Genomic DNA, 25,681 nt, shown 5'->3' on the forward strand with positions numbered 1-25,681 from the left:
CAATACAATTAGAATTATTATTATCTTTTTTTAATCCCGGATGGCCCATTAGCGGTTTATACATTGCTATTCTTCGTAAATCTGATGCAGCTTGATAACGAGTTATAGGCCTACTGATTTATTCAAAATATGAATAGTAACAAATCAAGGACGGCCAGTTGTACAAAGAATTATAAAAGCTATGGTGATATTGTATGTATATAATGCACGGCATAGAGCACAGCATTAAAGAATTGCACTTTTGGTGCCACTTCTAGGTTTGATCAGCTAACAAGCAAAAAAAAAAAAAAATTAAAAAAGGTTTTCAGCTTATCTTTCACATTCCACTTCCGGGTATTTTCAGCTGACAAGGAAAATAAATTTTAAAAAAGTCTTTAGCGCAAAACAAAGGCCTTACCGCGCTCGTGGTCTCCAAATGCTTTAACTTTTTTTTGAAATGATTAGATAATTTTATAATCTTTCACAGTGCGATCATAAATTGGGAAAGTGCAGAAATATAATGTGTGTCAAAAATTATCAAGAAATGCTTTTGCAGACCGTTTTGGAACAAAATGTACACAAATAGGCCTTACATAACAAGCAGCTGAAAAAAATCCCCTTGGAACTGTCACAGCACTTGTAGCAGGCAACTATGTTGTTATCTAATGAAAAGCTCTAAACAAGTTAATGTCAGCAATAGATTTTGCTTCACGGGATCCACTATCATAAGTATTTGACAATATTGCATTCTAGTAATTTATTGGTAGTGCACTTTTCTGATCCTAGTATAGTTTTCGCCTGTATAATTAGGTTTCTGGTTTTTGTGTTGCTTTTGAAGCATTACAGACATGGTAATGAATCTATTTCTCTGCTAAAGATATCCTCTCAATACATTGCAATGTGACAGAAGCACGATATGTTTGACCGTGAACCATTAGTGGCCTTATAGTGATGTCTTTCTAAAAAGCATATTCAATAAAGGTGTATAGTACAACATTTTGTGGGCTTAATAAAACTTCTTTATATATACATTGTATCTGTGCATAATGTTCAGAATGTACAGGCCCTATGGTGATTGTGTACATGCATTTTATGCAACCAAAGGACTTCGGTTTAGATCAAGGGAAAGTTATAGACATTCATAGTGGCTGTATCAGGCATGGTTTGACTTTCCATGTAAAATGGATTGCTTGGAAGGATGTGCATCTCAGGACGCGAGTGTGTACATGTTGTATTGTGAGCTAGAAGTGTTATATGCAAGTGTGATTGTGCCATGCACAACATATAACCTCTCAATCACTGTCTTGTAGTGAAAGACAGGGATGATGTGGCGAACAATGGGATTGTGTCCTATGGACATGTGTTTATTGTGTCAATGAATTTATAGGTTAATGGTCTATAGGAAAGTCAAACAGCAATGTTACTTAGACTGAAAAGACCTCAGTGATATTTAAACTGTTAATACAGAGTTAGATGATTTTTATAGAACACATAAAAACAATGAGTAAAATCTGAACTCGTGAATGCAATACAATATTATTGAGGCTGTGCTCGGTCGCGGCTCGGCCCAGCCCCGCACTGTAAACGGAGTCTGATATTACAGCAAATTATGTGAGGTAATATCAATGTGTTCTGAATCATAAAACAGTGTGTTTTAGCAAGAAATCCTCTGAGTTTCCAGAGAATTTCGTCAAATTGTTACCTCCGACAAGGAAGGAGGAAGTCATTTGATCATCGGCATTGGTTTGTTTGTTTGTAAAATTTAAAAAAAAAAATGTAAACGGATTTGAGTGAAACTTGCATGAGGAGTTGATAATGACATAATGCCACATTAAATTTTATTAGTGATCCAGGAATTTCTATGGATTTTTTAAGGATCTTCGTTCTTTTTCAGTTGAAATGTTCAATTGTGATGTGAGAAAAGTAAATTGTTTGTGATTATAGTCCCTATTTTAGGTCTTTGAGAAGGCAGGCGGTTGAATAAATATGCTGTTATAGTAGCATTGGAGTCAACCATACAAATTGTGGTAATATTTTGCATTTTGTATCTGCAGTTGCGGAGAACTGTGTATCTACTCCTTTTTTATTTTTGCAGATTTGATGATGATTGGTGTCTATTGGTGTCCGTGTGTAGCTATACAGACCATCCCAACATTTACCCACCTCTCTACAGTACCTGGTCGCCCCTTAACCCTATAAAACCCAAGCTATTTTGACCCCTTCCAGGTCCACAGTTTGGGAGGGGGGGGGGGGGTGCTATGACGTATCAACATCACATTTGGCACAGAATAGGTAGAGCAGCTCGTACTTTACAAAGACCTAACATTTGAAATTGAAGTCACCCACTGAGGGCGCTTGTTACCAAAATATAAAGAAATATATAGGAAATATGCTAAAATCATGTTATTTCTTTATATTTCTTTATCCCCAGTATAAATGTTTTTATTTCATATCAATCATTTCCATATTTGACACAAAGGAAAGCAAGTCATTCTAACCTGTATGTTATAGTTGACACGTTCAAAACATGGGGGCGTTATTCAGTACAATATAAAGAAATATATGAGACCTCTGATGTACTAGTATTGCTTGGGATAGGTACACATATTGGTGTCACATTTCATATCTCCATGATATAAGAATTTTGAGTTTGCAGATTTATAATATGATAAACAACATGATAATTTGTGATTAGGGGGCTCTAAAAGCAGTCTCACTATTGACTATTACTAGAGCCCAGAAGATTGGAAAAAGGAACAATCTCACCCGAAAATGGCGAGAGGGGCTTTGAAAAGGTGAAAACACTCGGAGCTCTACAGTACGTGAGATATACTAGTAGAGGGACAGTCGCAAAAGGAAAGAGGAAGCAACGGCACGTCGGCTGTCAGGTAGCCTTTTGGCAAGGCCTCGTGGCTGAAAAAGAGACTAACTGCGAGAGAACGGGTGAACGCGAGACCGAGCGGCGCAGCTGTGCCACACTGTCTCGCGTTCACCCGTTTCTCGCAGTGCTCGATGCGGCGAGATAGTCTAAATCTTCAGCCACGAGGCCTTGTCAAAAGGCTAGCTGTCAGGCAGCTTTATTAGGGCAATGTGAGTAGGGTCAGTGGCACAGAACTAAGAGTTCTGTGGTCAGTGGTGCCTTCTTCGCTTCTCTTTATTTTGCGAGAATGAGGGCAGCATTAAAAGATAATGCAATATAAAGGCACAGGTAAGAGTTTATCATGAGGCAGATATACATGCATGTGTATATCCACATACACAAACACACACCCACACACACACACACACACAGTCCAAGTGTTGGTCAAATGATATCATAAATACAGTGGAATCTCGTTATAATGAAGTCCTTGAGACCGGCAGTTTTCTTTCGTTACAAAGAGCAGATAATGTTGCAGTCTGAATTTTTACTTTGTTGTAACCAGAATTTTGTTAAAACCGTGTTCGTTATAATGGGAGTGCACTGTAGTTATTAGTAGAACAGAAAGAGGGGAAAAAATCCTCCGGAAATTTATCATGCTGTAGTTCAACACCAAACGCATGGTACTTTAAAAATAAACTGATGGTGTTAACCTACACAGGCCCGTAGCCAGGATTTTTCAAGGGGGGGTGCGGTCACTAAAAAAACGGACCTTCGGTACCAATACCAATGATGACACACACACACACACACACACACACATATACACACACACACACACACAATTATATATATATATATATATGTATATATATATATATTCTTTGGACGACCGAACTACAAAAGTTGTATAAGAATTTGCGCGCGAAGCGCGCCGCAAATTGTGAATTTTGACTGTTTTAATGACGTTTTAAAGTCTCGAGGAAATTTGTATTTTTGTCTGTTGCATGCAATCGCGTTACGGTATTTCATCTAGGAAATAGTAAAAACTCATTTTGCCAGGAAGTTGCAAAGTTTAATTGTGTTCGAGACTCTGCGCGCGTAGCGCGCCGCAAAATTGAGAATAGTGATTTTCCTGGTGTTGTTTTAACTTTTTATTTTTTCTATTGTATACCCGCGTTAGCAGGCCTGAAGCCAGGATTTTTAAAGGAAGGGGGGATTGCGTTAATTAACAAAACGGTCCTTTGATACTGTCCCGGGAGGGGTAGCGACAATGAAAAGGTGGACACCATGCTCATACATGGACTTTCAAAATGGCCCCTAAACGAGTAATGATCATATGATTTTTTCGGGCCTTAAAAACAAGTATTCCTTAAATGTTTCCTGCACCCTAAAGAAGTACTTCATCATGATTGAACAATATACCATTTTCCCAAATTTCGGCCTTTTTGATACCCTTTGATTATATACGCTCGTACATCACACTTTCCGTCTAATCCGTGAGAAAAAACGACCCCTATTACGCGTTTTCTTTAGCGAGTATGGTCACGGTGTCCACCTTTCAGTTGGATTTTTCCATCCCATTGGATGCTGTTTGGAAGATGAAACATTCACTTTACTATACAGTATATCAGCCGTTGGTATGCGAGTTTGTCAAAAACGAAAATAAATATGAAAATTTTTAAAACAAAATGAATTGTAAATGTGAACCATTTATATTTTGCCTCCTTGTGGTAGGATATTTCCAGCATTTCCGAACTTTCAAATAATAATTTTAGATTTATAATATTAAAGGTAGTAGATCCGATTCGCAAACATCTCCAATATCAGTCAAATGTCATATTAACCATCATGCTAAGAAGGTTTTCTTTGTGAAATTTGGAGGTCAGTGAAATTCAAAAATTAAACATCCGTTAGCCATTGGAAAAAGTTGAGTGCAAATTCAGACCTCAGGCTTAGTGCTCAGATGTTTTCCTATTTGATTTGATCTGTCTTACTGTGCACACTAAGATACATACTGGAATGGTTATTTCTTATTTATTAAAATATAGTAGCATATTTGGTTACTAGCTGTCTCTAGGCATTTTCGAATTTGGGCTGCAAAGAGATCCACTACCTTTAAGTTAGAAGAGAGATAAGTAAATAATGATAAAATAAACAAACAAAAAAGAATGAGTTTCTTTTGTAATACTATCTGACAAACTTTTTACTTTACCATTTTACTTCATAGCTCAGCACTTTCCATTCTCTCTCATACCCTCTTACCCATTACATTTAAATGAAATACAACTAAAATGAGTTTGCGTGCCTGCATAATACTCTTTGGAAATTATAAGTGAAAATGTTCTTAGGTTTTGGCTCACTTTAAAATGAGAACCAACAGAACTGTCACAACATGAGAAAATGTATAAGTAATAATCAACACTACATTTCCGAATTTGGCCTGCAAAGAAATCCGCTACCTGTAAGTTAGAAAAGAGATTAGTAAATAATGATAAAATAAACAACAAAAAAGAATGAGTTTCTACCGCCGTATCCAGAACAGAGCCTGAAACGGTGCAAGCTCAAGAAATCGTTTGTATACTATAATACGTCTTGAAGTACTGTGTGATACTTTGGTCGTTTTTGCTCCCAAACTTAACAGTTATGTTGTCAATAAGGCTGCTACGTATCTAGATAATGTCTCACACACAACTGTATCTGGATATTGCGTTGAAAATGATATTTGGCGAGAAACAAAAGCTTGAAATCACAGGAATTCACACTGCTGACAACGGCAGACAGTGAAGGTCAACGGCTCAAATTTTCGTTGGTAGTCTCGTCACGTGATAGTTCTGTATGGATTGTACACGTTCCCTATGACAGCAATTGTGAATGGGTAGTCTAGCTTTACTGCAAATTTGCGTCAGGACAGCTCAATCAATGGACAAGATTCTTATGTCACAAAAATGGGCAAAACCTCTACTTTCTGAAACCGTGCGCCCCAAGTTTGTGCGATCTTCCGTTCTCGAGATATCCCGTCTGGAAGAATTGCAAGACGGCAAAATATGCTCAAATTCGTCAAATTTGGACTGTTCGCCATAGACAATTCTACTCATAAGGTACTTTTCTGATCTAATTTGCGTCACTACTACAAATGTTACAATAAAGATATATACACATAAATAATCCCTAAAGTGTCCACTTTCAGAATCCGGGCGCCCCAAGTTTGCTTCTTAAACAGTTTAAAAGTTATGGCAGATTTTGTGGAAAAATGCGTCGATTTTTGACCCGTTTTACGTGTTGTCTTAGCGTTCGCGCGGAAGCGCGGCTTCGCAGATGACCGAAAGTTTTCAATATGTAATAGCTCGCACAAATTGATACATAACATTTGTGTTTGTGTGCATGGGGACGATCCGATGGTTCATACAACAACAGGGTTTCGTGCAATTATTTTTAACATTCTAACGTACTCTTCCACATTTACGTAGCATATAATGTGTCTTTATATTTATTTGGATTGTTATCTTGAGAATTGCTAAAAACCGTTATTATGAAAAAGTGGACCTTTCAGAATTTGGGGGGGTGCGTACGCACCCGACGCACCCCCCCTGGCTACGGGCCTGCCTACAGCATGATAAAGTATCAGAGGATTATTTCCCCTTTTTTCTGTTTTGCTTACTATTGATGATATAAAAAGTCTTAAGTACAAAAACTGTTATAATATTTGAGATGAAGCTGCTGAAAAATGAAGAATACAATCAGGTTATGTGATAATTTCAATATCTTTAAAGGGGAAATCCAGTCCAAATATAAGTTAGTCTGATAAAAAAAGAGTAAAATCTGACTAGATAAATGGTTAACATTTTATTGAAATTGGATGAAAAATAAGGAATTTATGAAATTTTGAAGTTTTGCTAATTTCTGCAAAACAATTCTTGTACAGTGGATATGAATAAGCAAATGAGTGAGGTGACCATGTCATAACCTCACAATTTTCCATTGATCGTGTACAAAAAATGAAAAAAATTCAATGTTTCTGTCAATTAAGTCTGAAACCTGATGTTATTCCTGGTTGAATAACTTCAGAATAGTGATCAGTTAGATCAGGATTTGAGCCTTGGGCATAATTGCATTTGAAGGAAAAACTGGAAATTTCACAATCTTATGTACAAACTATATGGCAAGTTGTGAAGGCATGACGTGTTCACTTTGCCATTAGCATACATATTGACCATTCACGAACTGTTTTCTCAAAAAATAGCAAAACTTCAAAATGTCATAACTTCCTTACTTTTCATCCGATTTCATTAGGAATACAGTCCGTCTAAGGCAACCCGAGTAAAACAATGTTTGCTAGGGTTTTCAACACCGTTTTGTCTCGCCAGCCAAGCTTCTTATCTGCACAGTTAATCCCTTGTACAAACATTGACCTATAACAGAAGAAAGTACTCCTTTGAATCCATACACGAGTGGCAAAATTGATCTAATTGGCAAAGGGTCTGGTATTCAGACTATCCTTATCTAGAAAATGGTGTCGAAATAATCCCCAGACCTAAGATTTTAGACGTGCAACTCCTCCTCCAACTCGAGTTTGAGGATTATTTCAGCACCAGTTTGTAGATGTGTAGTCTACATCAAAGACACTTATACATTTGCGGCAGTGGAAATGCATTGCTGATGACCAAATTACTTCTTGTTGCATGATTGTGATGTGGGCATCGTAATATTGTGTTAATTTTCTACCAAACACAAGCTGCACGATTTTTTTAATTACGTAGTCAAGAAAGTGCAATCTTTATTTGTGCAGGATTTCTTTTCTCTGCAAGAGTGCTTCACAGTTCTTTACCACTCTAGTCTAGGGATTGATTCAACACTGTTTTAGGGGATTGCAAGGTCTAAAACCTGAATTGTATAAAGATATCATATTCTGGAATGTGGGGAAGTCTCTTCCAACCTCCCCGGCATGTAGAAATGACAGAGAGAATACTCATGACAACATAGCAACAGCAATGTGCGGCAAAGCACACTGATGTGTGCGTGCACCCATGCATGCAGTCATTTTACACTTGCCAGACTGAGATAAAAACAAAGGAGGGGGTCTCTGTCATGAGAGAGCTAACCGTTGGTAATGCTGGGTATGGCAGTCAAATCCTAATAGGATTAAGATAGCAGCTTCTCTTGTGTAAACATTCAAAACGGTGAGTTCAATTTAGACGAGGTGTTCTCGTCATGTTTGATCAAAATGTTACTGTTGAACTCATAATATCATACTTTTTCGTATAAGACTAACTTATGTTTAGACTGGATTTCCCCTTTTAAAATATTTCTTGCTGCAGTAGCAAGCACAGTGTCATTGAAAAAAAAAAAACCTCTATTTGATGGTGTTCTTACTTAGCAAAAAAAAAACTTTGAAAAAGGTGTTTGTTTTGCATTCAAACTCTTCATATTAATGTACAGTGTGTATGTATGCATACATACATGTACATGTCATTATATATTGTATGTACTTGTATATCATGTTTGTATTACACATACAAATGTGAAGAGTTTATATGCAGAAACTAATATATCCATTTTTCTTAACCTTGGATATCTGAAGGTAGATCTGCTGAAAAATAAAGAAGATAATATTCAAAAAAAAAAAAATACCCAGTTTCATCAGAAAATATTAATTTTTCTCTCTGATGATGACTTCATTTCCATAACATTGAAAATTGAATTTATCTGTTTCTGCATTCAAACTCTTTTTTTAAAATGTATTCTGCACACACACACACACACACACACACATACACACACACATAACTGCTAACACATAAGGGAAATAAAGCAGAAACGAATGACTATCGATCATAATCACTTTACTGATTCCATAATGTACGTATATATAAACAGCAATTATCACATCCATATGCTGTACTTAAAGAGGCATCACAAAATCTAACTTCGTTCAGCACTTTTCAATGCCCCTGATGCACTTACATTGTTGAGACGTGATACAAAGGAAATCTGTGATTGACATAAATGCAACCAATCAGTTGCAGTATACACATATCAATCAACACTTTTCAATACTGGTACTTTTTAGTTACAAACAGGGTTTGTTGCATATAAAGATGTAAGTACATATAAAAGGTAAGATCAAACATGAAGTCAGAAAATCAAACATAAATCATGTATCAGCCAATCAGAATTGAGAATTCAAAGACTTATGTTTGATTTTTTGAATTCCGTTTGACCTTACCTAGTATACAACTGCACCCTGGGCACCCTTTCATGAAAGTTGCCAGCCCTGACAAGTTGTCAGTTTCTAAAACTTCAGAAATTTATTTATTTATTTATTTTTTTGATTGACTGAGAAGCTCTGGTCACTGATTGTTACTATTTTCACTGGCAACTTTCATCAAATGATGCCCCAGTTTGACAAGTCTGTCAGTGCACTCCTGTATAGCACAAGCATGAAGCAATGCAAAATACTTGATAAATAGAACTCGTCAGTGACTGTATCTTGAGGCACTCTAAACAAACATGATTTATCTAGTGTTTAAACGACACACAAGTTGACTAACTTGCACATGGAAGGCACTTTCTGAGTTCAAAAACACTGCAACATTACAAACTACATTACTTGAGAGCTGTTCAATTACACCACACTGAAAACAACAACAACAAAAACAACAACAACAGCAACACAAAGTTAAAACATGATTTCAGAGGTTTTGCCCCTGAATGCTATGATCTAACAAGAGACCCGGGGGTCATGCACTCACCCGAGTATCGCAATTTCACCTTCCATGCATTCTTGCACACTCTTACCTGAGAACATTGGAAACTGAGGTCTGCATTTATGGCAGCCCTGGATCTGCAATGAACAAACTTGGAACTAAAGTCATCAGTGTACAAACTCATGGTATTAACTTTGCTTTATCATTTCTGGCTCTAGAGTAGAAGATTTTAAATATTCCTTAATGTGGTGGGGGGAGGGGGACCCCTCAGGGCCCCCCAAGAGGGACATGGTGCCCATTTGAAGGAATTGAGATTCTATTCCCCTAGGGATGCCAATACCTGCTAAGTTTGGTCAAAATTCATCATGAGGTTTTCAAAAAAAGAAGATGAACATGTACAATTCAGGCCCCATTAGGACCCATCCTCATCCCCTCTCTTGGGTCCCAAGGGGGGGGGGGGGGGGGGCACCCCTGATTCTGCCAATCCCATGAATTGAAACTACAGTCATCAATGTACTAACTCATAGTATTATCTTAGCCCTATCACTTCTGGTTCTAGAGAAGATTTTTAAAGATTCCTTAATTTTAGGGGGTTTGGGCCCCCTGGGGGCCCCTCAGGTAGGCCATGGTGTCCATTTGAACAAATTGAGATCCTATCCCCCTAAGGATGCTAGCTACCAAGTTTGGTGAAAATCAGACATGGGGATCTCAAAGTGAAGATGAAAATGTACAATTTAGGCCCCATTAAGACCCCCCTCAACTGGGTCCCAAGGGAGGGGGTGGGGGGGGGGGGGGGCACCCCTGATTCCCCCATGAACAAACTTGAAACTACAGTCATCAATGTACTAACTCATAGTATTAACTAAGCCCTATCACTTCTGGTTCTAGAGAAGAAGATTTTTTAAGATTCCTTAATTTTAGGGGGTATGGGCCCCCCTGGGGCCCCCCAGGTGGGCCATGGTGCCCATTTGAACAAATTGAGATCCTATCCCCCTAGGGATGCTACCTGCCAAGTTTGGTGAAAATCAGTCATGGGGTTCTCAAGAAGAAGATGAAAATGTAAAAAGTTTACGCACGACGCACGACGGATGCCGGACGAAGAGCGATCGCAATAGCTCACCTGAGCCGAAGGCCCAGGTGAGCTCAAAAAGTCTGCTGCATTCAACTATGATTACATCAGAACAGCCTGACTGGCTAGTAGCATATCTTGTGCATGCATGGAAGCTTTGTGACATACATCTTATTAAGAATATCAATAAATACTGAAATAAAAATAAATAATTCTCCATGAAAATTGTCACACAGACTTCTCAATAGGTCAGAAATATCCCACTCCAGTCTGCCCTTTTCGTAGTGATGTTTCAGTCAATATTTTGGTGCAACTGCCTGGCGATTTTCACATTTCAGCCACATTTTGTTTTATATTGCAATTTTCAATGGCAGCATAAATGGCCCTATTGATTAAAACAAGGATAACAGTAGCAGACATAGTACTGATAAGAGTGTATAAAAAGAATAATAAATAAATAAAAAAAGAACAAAATTCCAAAACTATTAGAAAAAAAATCTAATCCTGTAAAAATGGACATTTTCATGGCGTTGAAATTTCACAGGATAAGAAACTAGTCCATATCTATAAACATGCGCTTTTTTTTTTTGCTTGCCACATGGAATTTTATCTTATATCTTTCATTCACAGAAATCAAAACATAAATTCATCTTACAAGGCTGAGTGTGAAAAACAACTTGCATGAAAATTTCCACTTTTACAGTATCTCTACAAAGTGTTACTACTACTACTACTTCTAATGCTGCTGTTAGTCATGTCTACCACCATAGCCATTTCAAACACTTTCAAAATGATGATGACTTACAGAATTTTATGCACTTGGAAGAGGATTCACTTTGAATGAATTTCATAATGTCCAAGGAGAAAGTTCAGGTTTTCTTGAAATGGACATGAAAAGAGATCATGGTCATGCTTCACAGAGTACTTTCAACAAATGCAACCCTACGCAATATAATTGTTGAAAGCACGTACAGGGCACCAACCTTACCATCCAAATGACTATTTGATTGTTGGTAATGTAATATCAATCACTAAAACTCAAAGTAATTGCAGATTTTGAGGCTCGACTGGTGTGCACATGACGATGTCCGTGGCACAAGCAGAAGTTGCAGTTGGAAGGAGGCTATGCTCTATGCTGGATTACAACGCTGAAGTACAGGGTAGTTCTTGGGAGGTGGTAGGAATCGCGCTCATGAGGAAACGGAGGACCAGACTGAGACGTTGGAAGATGCCTTGATGACTGACTTCCAGGGATGTGTGTGTGCATGGAGGGAAAGACAGATGATGCATGGATGATTCACCTCCAGATGGTCTTGAAGGAAATGTTGAAGAAATGTTTTGCTCCTTGAGGGATGCTGGTGATCACCATCGAGAGTCATCACTGTTGTGCATGAGTTCATTGATGAGAAAGGAGATAGAAAATTCATCTAACAAGACAAGCTGGACTCCATGAATACTGGGGTGGGAGTGTCACTGGATGTTGCCATTCAGACGTCCCACCAGAGACTCGTGTAAAGCTACGGTAACTCACGAAGCTGGTGTGGCATCGAGATGAAAACGAGGATGAGGCAGCTTGAAGGAGACTTGGTATCCTTGAGGCAAGCTCTCTGGGAGAGAGAGAGGGAGAGCAGGGGTTTGGGTTGTAGCATGACTGAAGCTTGACAGACTGCTTTTCTTCCATCTGGTCATCATGCACAGGATAATGTCATATGGGTTAAATCTGCAAAATAAAATGATATGAATTTATATATTACAAAAGTTTGAATATGTGATCTGTCACATTCTAAGAATACTTCACCAGGGAGTATCCCAAGACACCAGCTTTTTTTCCCAATCCCATATCAAAAATAAAACTAGTCAATACTACTAATTGATTGATGAATAAAAGCTCCAAAATAATAGGGTATTCCTAACCAATTAAAAGATATATTAGAAGAAAAGTAACACAAAATCAAAAAATCCTGCCTAATATCACTGTACATGTTTCAAAAGGGTTGATTCATGCTCATACTTCATCAAATAAATCATACATTTTGCACATGCCTGCAAAACTCTGCACAAACACACAACAAAAATACCAAACATACTTTTGTACCAAAACAAATAATCAAATAAAAAAAAACTGGTGAAACAACATTCTGAAGTAAAAGAATAAATACGTTTGAGCTTTACGATGAGGAAATTGCACATACCAACAATGCTACGTATAATTTCAGAAACAGTAGCTGTTTACATGCTTTTTGTTTTCAATTTTGGAAGAAGAGACATTATGTTTACATGGAAATACATACTAATTGACATAAATAGCTGAACCATATATGAACCTTTAATCATGATTGCAAATCATTAAAAAAACCACACTTTCACTGATAACTCACAATATAATGAATGTAGTAGGTATCAGTTCATCTACTATTGTTTACATAAATCCAAGAATTCACATCAACATGTATATTTACAAAATCACAGAGGAAAATACTAACCTCATACACTGATTTGTCTGTTATGCAAGGATGTGATGAGAATTCAGGGCACACAGGAAGCTTCATCTGTTACTGTAGCTGGTGATGACACTGCTATCTTCTTTCCATCTTACAGTTGACCACAGATTCTGAGACTGGTGATGCATTTGAAAAGATGATGCTCCAAAATGTAGAATCCTGAGGGAAAAAAAAGAAAAAAGAAAACATAAGTATACACTCAGTTAAATATTAATTAAAGAACATCACAACTTGTGGCCCAATACAAATGTACCCATATAACCTTCAAAAATGTGATGCCATGCCCAAATAATGATTTCCATGTGTTTACAACTTGGATTACATGAAATAGAATGGTCCTTTGTGGAGAAAAAAAACAAACGAGCAAACTAGAACAAGTTATGGAAATTATCTCAGCAAAAGGTTTTCCCCCAAACAGACTCTAAATAGGCTGGTACTTCAAATCTTGTTGCTGGCAGCTTTTAATTCGAAAAAAAAAAAAACAAACAAAAAAAACAGAATGCATCTGATTGTAAAGATTTCATTCAATTGCCACTGCTAATGAAACTTTTTACTTGGGACATGAAATGAAGTGCTGACTTTGGGATGAAGTTTGAAGCAACATATTTGCAGGCACTCCTGGCTAACCTTAGAAATGCTTACCTGTACGACAGTGATGTTGTCTCCTCTCCAAGCTCGAGTCTCCCTCATAATCGTGCTCTCGCTGTCTTCTACCTGAGCAGAGTTGTAACTGTTTGGAGCTCTGTGGAGCTGCATGTCTCATGATTGTCATCACACAAGGCACTTAACCCCCTGCATCATTGCACCTGCCAGCGAGCTGTTCCATGCAGTAGACATCTCCCCCTTCTTCAAGTGTCCACCAACTTACCAGCAAACCATGTCTGCACTTCTGGATGTTACACATGCATGTGTCACCAATTCCTTTATCCATGAACAACTCAATATCATGTCTCATAAAGTTAATACCATTCTTGAAGATCAAGGCTCAGCACCGCTTCTCGCTGGATGCCAGAGGCTCAGTGATGTAGCCCCCGTCACCATGGTTACAGAGTCAGTTCCATGCACAACTACATCCCTGGAACAACTGCGCGATCGCTTTCCAACACAGTCTGTCTTCTCATCAGGAATGTCAGCCTTAAAATGGCAGACAGCCAGTTTCTCGTCCACCATCACACTTTCACCTCCTTCTCCATGATGGGAATCCTCCAGTAGATGTTCTCACTATTGATTTCTCTTCGAAAGTCAGCCTGAAGACTCATTGCTTACATTACTAGGTACGGATTTATTTGTTTTAAAACAGTAAGTATGAAGCTCATTACTAACATTACTACAATTTGTTTGAAAACGTAATTATTCCACTGAATGATAATAACCAACATACCAATAACCAATGGTTACAATGTAAATTATAGGGAATTATTAATTTTAACAATAATTAGATGGTAATGATAAATGGCATAGTGGTGGTAGTAACAGTAGCAGTAGTTGTAATTATTGTTATAATAATAGTAGTAGTAGTAGTAATAATAATAATAATAATAATAATAATAATAATAATAATAATAATAATAATAATAATAATAATAATAATAATAATAATAATAATAATAATATTAATAATAAAACAATAGTAATAAATAATAATAATAATAATAACAATACCAATACCAATAACAATAACAATAATGACAATAACAACACTAATAAAAATAATAATAATCCTTGAGCATACAAGAAACAAAACTCTGAGCACTTTATTATCTAATCTATGTCACGGGCAGGGTCTTAAACACAAGCCACAGATACTCTGCGTAATATACACAGATATGGCCCTCAATAAATAAAGGATCAACAATGGTTTATGCATCTTAAAATATAAACAGTTGTATACAAGTTGGTTTCATTGCACATGTCAAGGCATAGATTTGAGTCACTTTACATCTGTTATCCATAGAGTAATTATCCCTGTTTGCAACAGGGTGCCTATTTGCAGCAGGGGCAGTTCAATTCATTAACAAATGGCTAAAGAGCATCAAGTGTGCTTAGTCCCACTTCAGAACAAAAGTGGGAGCTACAAGTGGTACATGTATTTTCAAATGTTATAGAAAGTGAGGGTTCTCTAGCACCTCGTCAAAAAGTGAAATGGTCCCTGCCGCAAATTGGCACCCTGTTGCAAACAGGGATGAACTCTATGAACTCTATACTGGGTACACTTTAAAAAAAGACCAGACAATTAACTTAAATAATAGCAATATGATATATACACTACATTGTTCATAAATATCTATGATATATACATTTTTATTCACACAACCATTCATAATTTTATTTCAGTACTTGAGATTAAACATCACACTGCAAGTTATTGTGTCAATCAGATGAACACTCCTTCATCTCAGCTCATTTCTATGTCAGGCCTAAACTTTGTCAGAGGCTTGTGATTACAAAGTCTCTTTTATTCTTTACATTTTGTCATTTAACATCCAACTTGATGACACAATAATTCCTGTAACCGCCTGAGACAATCTGGTCTGTCTTACACCATTAAGTGATCTTCTTTACTTCTTCCTTTCGTTTTCAAGTTTATTTCATACTATGACAAAATTGTGAAAATCCGTCTCGATTCGGCCATATAAACACACTTTCTTTATTTTAACAAACGGTACATTTTAACAAATGGTACATGCTCTTTCATGCACTATCCTACGCAATACTCACTCCAAATTATTAGATAGCCACTGGGTAATTCTATTTCACCTCGGCCTTTGGCCATGGTGAAATAAAACCATGTATGCATTGACTTACAAAATGTACATGTACTGTCATGCATATAACCTAGTATAGTGCATTCATGATCATGTACTATAAATGCAATATTCTACCTGGTACAGTCCTTGGCTTGAATTCACAAAGTTTGTTGACCTAAAACATCTGAACTTTTGACCCTCCTCAATGAGGAGACATTTTCCAAAATATATTTCCCTTTTTAATACTAACGTCTACAGGACTTGTTGAGGACTGTGGTGAAAATGGCAGTACAGTATTAGACATGTGGATGTACAACCAAAGTTACCTCTGAAATTGTTGTTTTTACTAATAGCAAAATGAATGATCTTCACCCAAATCATTTCATGCAAATAATCAAGACTTATGCTTATCGTTCCTACAATTTCATATATGTATTACCACTGGATTTGCCAAGCTCCCCATATAACTGAAAACGACTGTACAGTATGTCCCCCCAAAAAATCACAATGGGATTTTCGCATTGATAACACCCAATGTGATTAAACTGTCTATATGCTACTTCAGGGTCTTAAAATATAACATCTTAGCTCTATTTTGCAGAAAACCACATTCAATTTGGTTAAGCGGTCACAGAGAAATGTGGATTGTTGTAAAGCATGTCATGAGTCTGATTTTTCAAAGTTTTTCACTTGGATGCTCTTGTGTGTGAATACAATAGACAGAACTTGGAGGGAAGAGATTCCTGACATGCACTAGAAATTTCCTCATTTCTCTTTGACTACTGAAGCAAATCAAATGGGGTTTTCTTTAAGATGTGGGCAATGAGTTATAGTTTCGTAACCTGAAATTGTATTGGGAATGATTCATTATTTTATAAGTTATCATTGTGGGGGGTCCCGTTGGTAATTCTTTTTTGGAAATTCGGTACAGTCAAACCTGCCTTAGTGGCCACCTGTCTATAGTGGCCACCCGCTGCCTGTGGTCACTATACCATATCCCCCTCCTCCCAATGTCTATAGAGGCCACCTGCTGCCTGTGGTCACTATACCATCCCCCTCCTCCCAATGTCTATAGAGGCCACCTGCGGCATGTGGTCACTATACCATCCCCCTCCTCCCAATGTCTATAGAGGCCACCTGCTGCCTGTGGTCACTATACCATCCCCCTCCTCCTCCCAATGTCTATAGAGGCCACCTGCTGCCTGTGGTCACTATACCATCCCCCTCCTCCCAATGTCTATAGTGACCACCTGCTGCATGTGGTCACTATACCATTCCCCTCTTCCCAATGTCTATAGTGACCACCTGCTACTTGTGGTCACTATACCATTCCCCTCCTCCCAATGTCTATAGTGACCACCTGCTGCTTGTGGTCACTATACCATTCCCCTCCTCCCAATGTCTATATAGGCCACCTGCTGCCTGTGGTCACTATACCATCCCCCTCCTCCCAATGTCTATATAGGCCACCTGCTGCCTGTGGTCACTATACCATCCCCTCCTCCCAATGTCTATAGAGGCCACCTGCTGCATGTTGTCACTATACCATCCCCCTCCTCCAAATGTCTATAGAGGCCACCTGCTGCATGTGGTCACTATCCCACCCCTCCCAATGTCTATAGTGACCACCTGCTGCCTGTGGTCACTATACCATCCCCCTCCTCCCAATGTCTATAGAGGCCACCTGCTGCCTGTGGTCACTATACCATCCCCCTCCTCCCAATGTCTATAGTGACCACCTGCTGCCTGTGGTCACTATGCCATTCCCCTCCTCCCAATGTCTATATAGGCCACCTGCTGCCTGTGGTCACTATACCATCCCCCTCCTCCCAATGTCTATAGTGACCACCTGCTGCCTGTGGTCACTATACCATCCCCCTCCTTCCAATGTCTATAGTGACCACCTGCTGCTTGTGGTCACTATACCATCCCCCTCCTCCCAATGACTATAGAGGCCACCTGCTGCATGTGGTCACTATACCATCCCTCTCCTCCCAATGTCTATAGTGACCACCTGCTGCCTGTGGTCACTATACCATTCCCTTCCTCCCAATGTCTATACAGGTCACCTGCTGCCTGTGGTCACTTTACCATTCCCTTCCTCCCAATGTCTATAGTGACCACCTGCTGCCTGTAGTCACTATACCACCCCCTTCCTCCCAATGTCTATAGTGACCACCTGCTGCCTGTGGTCACTTTACCATTCCCCTCCTCCCAATGTCTATAGTGACCACCTGCTGCCTGTGGTCACTATACCATTCCTCTCCTCCCAATGTCTATAGAGGCCACCTGCTGCATGTGGTCACCATACCATTGAGAGTCGTATGTTTTTGCATGTCTGTTCATAGTACATGCTTCTATTTATATATCAGCACTTGCCAGAAGGAATCCAGCCTTTATCTTGGCAAGAAAATTGTACATATACCGGTATGACAATGTTCACTTAGATGCTACTTGAATTTCAGTGCATTCATTAGGGCAAAACACAGTCTGTATTATATACCTCACTTCTAGAATCCTCTCATCTGATTGGTTAAAAGGGGAGTCATGAAAAGAGCTGTGCCCTATTTTTGAGTTACTGTGACCGGGGCCCGGGCACAGTCAGTAAATAGGTTTTAGAGACAGTCGCGACCCCGTACACACAGATCGCTCATATGTACGCACCAATGTGCAGCATGTGCATGTTTACTTGAAAGCTGACAACTGTGGAAGGCAGAGCAAGAACAATGCTATGGCCCCAGTATCTGTCATGGCTTGTAGGTCCCACACAGCAGATTACACAAGTCTGTGTAAAATTACAGTTTTAAATGTTCTCCTGCAATTTTTCATGTGTGAGTTGTCTGGTTATGAATTTGCGCTCGTAATTAAGCAAAGCAGTGCTGGGAACAGCCACTGGCCATCATCAATTAGCGGCCAAGCCTCTCCCACTGGCCAGAATGTCCCTTTCAAAATAAACCATTCATGGCCACAATATTCTATTCCTCACTTGTGCCCGATTACGTGGATTTATGCCTCATCTAAAAAGGAGGAATGGACTAAAATTTGATGAAACTTGAGGCCTGCAAAGTAGAGGCAAGGTTTCCTGGAACCAAAGAGAAAGCAATGCGAGAAGCTGCAAGAAATAAGCTTTCAAATGAAAGAAAGATGTAGAAATGTCATCACAAGGAGAGTGAATGCTGTAAATCAACAAACAATGATAGCAACCATTATAATGCTCTGGGAAAGTTACTGAGTATTATGCCTTTTTTTCTCTGAATGCAGAAATGGCATTCATGAAGAAGTCCTTGTAGCACTCACTGCTCACACTCACGAAAAAGGCCAGCATTTGGAACAACTGCAAGAAAATCCTTAGATAAAAGTACCAACTCATTTCAATGCCCATGTAATCTTTGACTGGCATTTGTAGCCAAAGCCAACGACATTTTTTGCCTTTAAAGGACCAGAAATATCATGTCCCAAAAGGAGCTTTACATTAGAAAACTACCAAACAAAACAAAACAGCACAAGAAAACATGGAATACATTGTTGCCCAAGCAGTTCTCAGAGTTGCAGATAATATATTCAAAATTGCTGGACTGGACTGAACTGCCATTCACCTTGAATGGTGGATGGAAAACCCATTAAATGTATTGTTTGGGAATGCCCTGCTGGTTCTGCACCTCCGAGGAACTTGTGGGATAATGAAGATCTTCTGCAAAATTCTGTCACCTGAAAATCCCCTTCAACATGCATCTGTGAATGCTTGGTCACAGACAACATTGCCACTAAACTACTTGGCAATTAAAAAAAAAAAAAAGCATCTCGTTTGTAGGACCAGATTGACCAATCTTGTCACTGAACAAAGAGCTTGCACTTACAAGGGCCCGCCTCTGTAGTTTGAGGGGATTATCCTCGGGCAATGAAGATGGTGTCTATACCTCTGGGGAAACAGATCCGAGACGGTACCTGGACCCATCTCAGCAACTTCTAACAAGAGGAAAAGGACACCTATCAACATCAACTCCTGTCATCAGGCCTCGAATTAACCGACGGCCACCGACGGCCATGGCCGTCGGTGCCCCTCTCGTTGGCCGCAATGCCTTTTGTTTTTTGATCAAAGTTACGGCCAAAAAAAATGTGCCCTTTTTCTTGGGGCCGTGGTGCCCTTTTAGAATGAAAGTTATTATTTATGACGTATGATATGCCCTTTCTCAAAGTCTCTTTAATAAGCTTGAACAACTTTCCTGATCTCAAATATCATACCTTCAGTTCACTCGCGTCCCGATATATCTGATTCAAACTCAAAGTATCTTTCCGAGGTACGAGACGACGTGTACGTACATGTATGCCCGACCGGCTTTTACCGTCCCGACTGCCTCCGCAGCGCAGTGGCCGCGAGTATGTACTAGCTAGGCAGCGCATACTTGGTATTCAGATAGAGTAGTAAAGAGTTTAACACCAAGTTCACCAAGAAAAAAGAAAAATCCCACGATGCCAAGGTGTGCCAGACTGTGAAATGGGGAGGGGTGGAGAGAGAGACCAATCAACAGAAGAAACTGCGCGTACTGGCGCATTCTTGGAGGTCATGAACTGTCTGTCACAGACTAATCATAGCAATCTACACGCGCACGCAAATTCCTTTGCCTTGTGGTTTTGCCAGCCAGCTGTCGGAATGTGCTTTGAAGTTTCATGGCAGCCAGGCCTGGCTGGCCTGAAAGGGTGTCAAGTTTCAATCAATACACTGTGTACCTACTGTTGTTTTATTCCTGTTTTAAAAAATGTGGTTTCACCTGATAGAAACGCGGAGATCGGGAATGTGTTACAGCTGTAGGGAAGAGGTTTTTGTTGTGTGTTGCACTTTGTGTGTGTGTGTGTGTGTGTGTGTGTGTGTGTGTGTTTGTTTGTTTTTCTCGGTTTGTTTTTCTTCTTTCTTTTTTCATAAACACCAAACATGCCCTTTCCAATGTGGCCTTGGTGCCCCTCTAACTGACTTAAGTGCCCTTGCCTCTTGGAAAAAGTGCCCTTTTCTAAATGGCCTTGCCCCTCTAAAATCCTATTTCGAGGCCTGTGTCATATTTGTTTGATGGCTCGGTTGACGTCATAAGCAGAAATCTGTCATCACAGTTTGATACCAGCAGGTATGTTTTGGGAGCCATTGCCTAATGCACAGGGAACCATCAGCTGTGTTACCACAAACTGCAGTGGGAAAAGAAACTTCACTTTGTTGACTCCATGCTGTGTAGGGATCCCAATGCATCCCTTGTTTAAGTGAAAGTAAAACTATGTTCAAGGTAGACAAAGCCAAAGTATGGTTAGGGAAAAAAAATCAAAGGAAGAGAGAAAGACGGGGGGAAAAAGCATTGCCAGGGAGGCTCTGCAGGAGGGGAAAAGGTCTCATATCTACCATGGGAAGTAGACATCAGAATAAGTAGGAAGTGGGACAGTAGGTATAATTACCACTCCCATCCAGTCACCAAGAGAAGGGTGAAATTGCACATTGGAACCTGCCAGGAGTATCACATAAGACCGGCATACTACATCCCAACCAAGCACAAGCTTCTTCCAGCTGAGAGGGCCAGCTCATCACGTATCTTGTGGACAGGAGCACCTTCATCTCATGTGCAGGACTTCTCACGGGAGGAGAAGAAGGATGCCTATCGACATCAATTCCTGTCATATTTTTTTGATGGCTTGGTTGATGTCATCAACAGAAAGCTATCTAGATTAGACCTGTTTGGCATGGATAAGCTGAGAACTACAGCCGGAGAGTGGAAAGGCATAATTATCACTCCCATCAGGTAACCAAGAGGAGTGTGAGACTTCAGGTTGGGATCTGCAACTAGAGACAAAAATCACAAAAGACCAGCGTACTACACACACCGACTAAACATAGGCTTCTACCAGCTGAAAAAGCCGGCTTGTCACATATTTTGTGGACAGGAGCACCTTCATCTCATGTGCAGGAGTTCCGGGGGGGGGGGGGGGGGGGGGGGAAGAAAAGAAGAAACCATTAGCAAACAGGCACAAGAGATGCCTGCATAGAATAAGGATCAGGTATGCAAAACTATCTAATTTTAGGATTTTTTTTTCTTTTTTTTGGAAAGGGGGTAGTAAACTTTTATTTTTTTCACAGAGTGTATAAATGTTTCTTTTTGTACTAAACATAAAGACATGAACATGTTGTTATCCCTGTCTGACTATGTATATTATCAAAGACTCGCATGCCAAATGTATCATATTGTTTTTTTTTTGTACATTCTGTTGGAAAAAGAGTGAAAATAAAGTTTGAAGTTTGAAGTTTGAAACTAGTGTCACATCATAATTACGTCTTTAAGTAACTAAATCCAGTTTTAGAGATAAATGTAATATGAATTTTCATGAGCACTGCAGATCAGAACTAGAAATGTCGCTAAGGCGACTGCTATGCCTCCGCCATAATGCATGATTCTCCTAATAGGTCTATAGTATATGTGGACAATGCATAATTACATTTTCACAATATTGGCAAAATATTGAAATTACATGTTTGTCACAAATGTGTTGAATGTTCACCTTCCTTTACCTAGGTTTAATTAGATGAATAGGAGAGCATGTATTTGGGGATTCAAGGACTTTAACTTGACTTTGACCCATTCATAAGTGTATGAATACTGTAATTTCAAGGTATGGAGAAAAAGTGTAATTTCTGTATTGAAAAGTACACTGTTACCATTTTCTTTTGGCCTTTGACCCTAAAATTCATAGGATAATCACTGTCAGGCAGAACATGCATAAATATGTAGTAAGTTTCAAGATAACTTGAGCAACTTCTAAGATATGGAGGAAAAAGTTAGTTCAGCACTTTCCCTTGATCTTTGACCTTTGAGGCAAACCCCCACCCCCCCCCCCCCAAAAAAAAAAAAAGAGAAAAAGAAAATTTCCAGATAATCTAGGTTATACATGCATACACCAAGTGTAAAAAAAAAAAAATTGCTGGCATTACATAAATACATGTATGAGGGAAATAGTAAAAATTTGAAGTGTTGCACTTGACCTTTGACCCCTGACCTTTGACCCTATGAACCCTAGATTCTCTAGATAATAACTGCCAGTCAGTACGTGTATATATACTATGTTCCATGAAGATACCTTGAACAATTTCCAAGGTACGGAGAAAAAAGCGAAGTCTTAATATTTTAACCCTAACTAGGCCGGGGGGGGGGGGGGGGGGGGGGGGCCTCCGAGGCCCCCCCCTCAACGTTCCGCGCGATGTATCGCAATCACAAAAAGCTATCGCCGCGACGCTTCATGACTTTTTTCTTTTGAGTCTCCCGCATCTTTTGACACCAAATTTGCGACGCCCGGGCACGCGGTTCCGAAGTTACGCATAAATATGCACATGCATGTCAGACCAAAAATTGCTCAAAAACGTTAATTCGTGTACAATTTCAATGCAAACTGTGCTTACTGGCAAATTTCATAAAAGCATGATTATTTTGGTGTTTTATTGATTAAAATCAATGAATAACATATTTTCTTGTTCGCAGTGATGTCGCGGACAAATTTCATCGAAAAAACAATGGAAAACATAAAGTCGAAAAAACAACGAAATACATAAGAAATTCAAAAAAACAATAAAATACTTAAGAATTTTTTCTGATATCACAATTTTTTTAAATTACATTTGCTAAGGACACTAAAAAGAATATTTACACAAAAAATGTGCCTGTTTTGAGCTTTATTTTGTGATTTATACCAATTAGTCTGATTTTATGCACCATCATGCATAAATTAACATAATTTAGCATAAATAATGATTTTTTGAAAAATTGACTTCATGGTATTTTAGATTACATCATAGGCAATGTGTGTGCCAATTTTCGTCGCGATCGCGCGGTCGACGGCCGAGATCTGGAGGGGGGGCCTGGGAGGCTCCCCCCCCCCCCCCCCCGGCTCTTTCAACTACCTAAATAGCCCGGCCTAGTTAGGGTTAACTTAACCTTTTGACCTTTGACTTTTGACCTCATGACCCAAAACTTTCACCAGAGAATCTTAATTGGGTAATACATGTTTGCACTAAGTTTCAAGAAAATATCTTCAGGCATTGCATAGATATGGAGGAAATAGTGAAATTTTACGTATTTGACCTTGACCTTTTGACCTTTGACCTTGACCATGTGCACTCAAAATTTGATAGGCACAACTTCACCCCCTAATACACATACATGCCAAGTTTCATTAGGATACCTTAAAAGGTTTTGATAGTTACCCTGTCCACAAAATTTATTACAGACGGACGGACGGACGGAAGGACGGACGGACGGACGGACAACCCGAAAACATAATGCCTCCAGCACCACTTCGTGGCGGAGGCATAAAAAAGAGAAAAGATGGTGTCACACAGCAAGATTTCTCTATGGCATACCAATGTGATACTTTGAAAGCAAGCACTAAAATCTTAAACAAAAGGAAGTGGAAATGGGCATCCTAATCAAATGATGAAAAATGATTATATTGCTTGTTTTGCAAACATGGCTGTCTTTACAGTATCTAATAAAGAATCATTTCTGTTTTCAATCGTCAAGCTCCTAAATTAACTTGTGCAAAATTAAGGACCAAAACTACCTAAAAGAAGAGAACAGGAAACAGCCATCCTTCATTCCTTTAAATGTTGGGGCACGCAAATTTGTGTGACGTTAGAATCAGATAATATCAAAATGATCATTTTGCTTGTTTTGTACATACAACCTGACTTTACAGTATTCAATGATGACCGAGTTCTGCTTTCAATTGTCAAGCTCCATAAGAAGCTTGCACAAATTGATGGAGATGGCGATGTGTGGAAAGCCATCCTGGAGTTGGTTGAGAGTATGTGTAGCTCAGCCGAAATCTTGAAGGAGCAGAGAAGCCATTGGCGCCTCTTCTACAGCAGTAGGCCTACCTGGAAGAGTTTGATGAAAAGACTAACACCAAGAAAAAGTAAGATAGAGTACAAGATATCATAATTTCAATTCAGTTCTGTCATGGACTAAAGTATGGCACAGTCAGCACAGAGCTCAATATACAGTAAAATCAATTTGAGTAAAATAAAACCTGTACCGGTACTTTATGTGTATGGTACTGGCTTTGATTGCTTCAATTTCATGATAAAAAATGTGCAATCCGAACTTTAAATCATACTGGATATTTCCCCCACATGAATAAACTTTTTATGAGTGACAAATTCTTGAAAATACCCGAGTTATTTTATTACAAAGTTGGCCTGTTTATATTTTCAATTTTCAACTGGCCAATTGCCAGACTTATTACCCCAAGTGTTTACAAGAAATTACACAATTTATGAAAATCGAACCCATCAGCGTGATGTCTAACACCTTCCACGTACTCAAACAATTTTTGCAAAAAAAAAAACAATTTACAAAAACACAATTATTTATGTTCACTGGGTTTAAGTATTGGAATTAATTTCCAGACAAATTTACAAGTTGCACCACACTATCTTCTTTTAAATGTAATCTGAAGCAACATCTTTTGAGCAGTTACAGCATGCAAAATGTACAGTATACTTGCTGTTGTTTTTTTCTTGTCTTTTCTAATACTCTGGCGGGATCCTTATCAGGAAGGTAGGTATTGATCAGCCTGCATGTTACATTCCACAAGTCCTTGTCATTATATCTGATTTCAAAATTCTGTGAGTGTGGCAACTTGTCGCTTACCGTGGAAATGCGGACTGGTACAAGGAACCCTGCTGGAATGTGACTTCTGAGCTGCATTCTTCATATCTGTACTGTTTACGTCTCCAATAAATTTCACATTATCTTACCTTTTCAATTATGTAGGGGGTTCCTACATATAACATA

At 38.9% G+C, this 25,681-nt stretch overlaps 1 protein-coding gene across 1 annotated transcript in view; it reads right to left on the reverse strand.

The window, feature by feature from the left end:
* The window catches only part of LOC139714319 (tetratricopeptide repeat protein 39B-like), a 71,745-nt gene extending 57,873 nt beyond the window's left edge, over positions 1 to 13,872 (reverse strand). The window contains exons 1-2 of the mRNA XM_071626033.1: positions 13,759 to 13,872; positions 12,147 to 12,222 (exon numbers count right to left, since the gene is read on the reverse strand). Coding sequence (XP_071482134.1) covers positions 12,147 to 12,222; positions 13,759 to 13,872 — 190 coding nt within the window. The remainder of the gene's footprint in view (positions 1 to 12,146; positions 12,223 to 13,758) is intronic.
* Between the last annotated feature and the right edge of the window lie 11,809 nt (positions 13,873 to 25,681).

Source organism: Diadema antillarum, unplaced genomic scaffold (genome assembly GCF_040938485.1).
Source record: "Diadema antillarum isolate AM-2024a unplaced genomic scaffold, OU_Dant_1.0 seq00002230_RagTag, whole genome shotgun sequence".
Classification (NCBI taxonomy): domain Eukaryota; kingdom Metazoa; phylum Echinodermata; class Echinoidea; order Diadematoida; family Diadematidae; genus Diadema; species Diadema antillarum.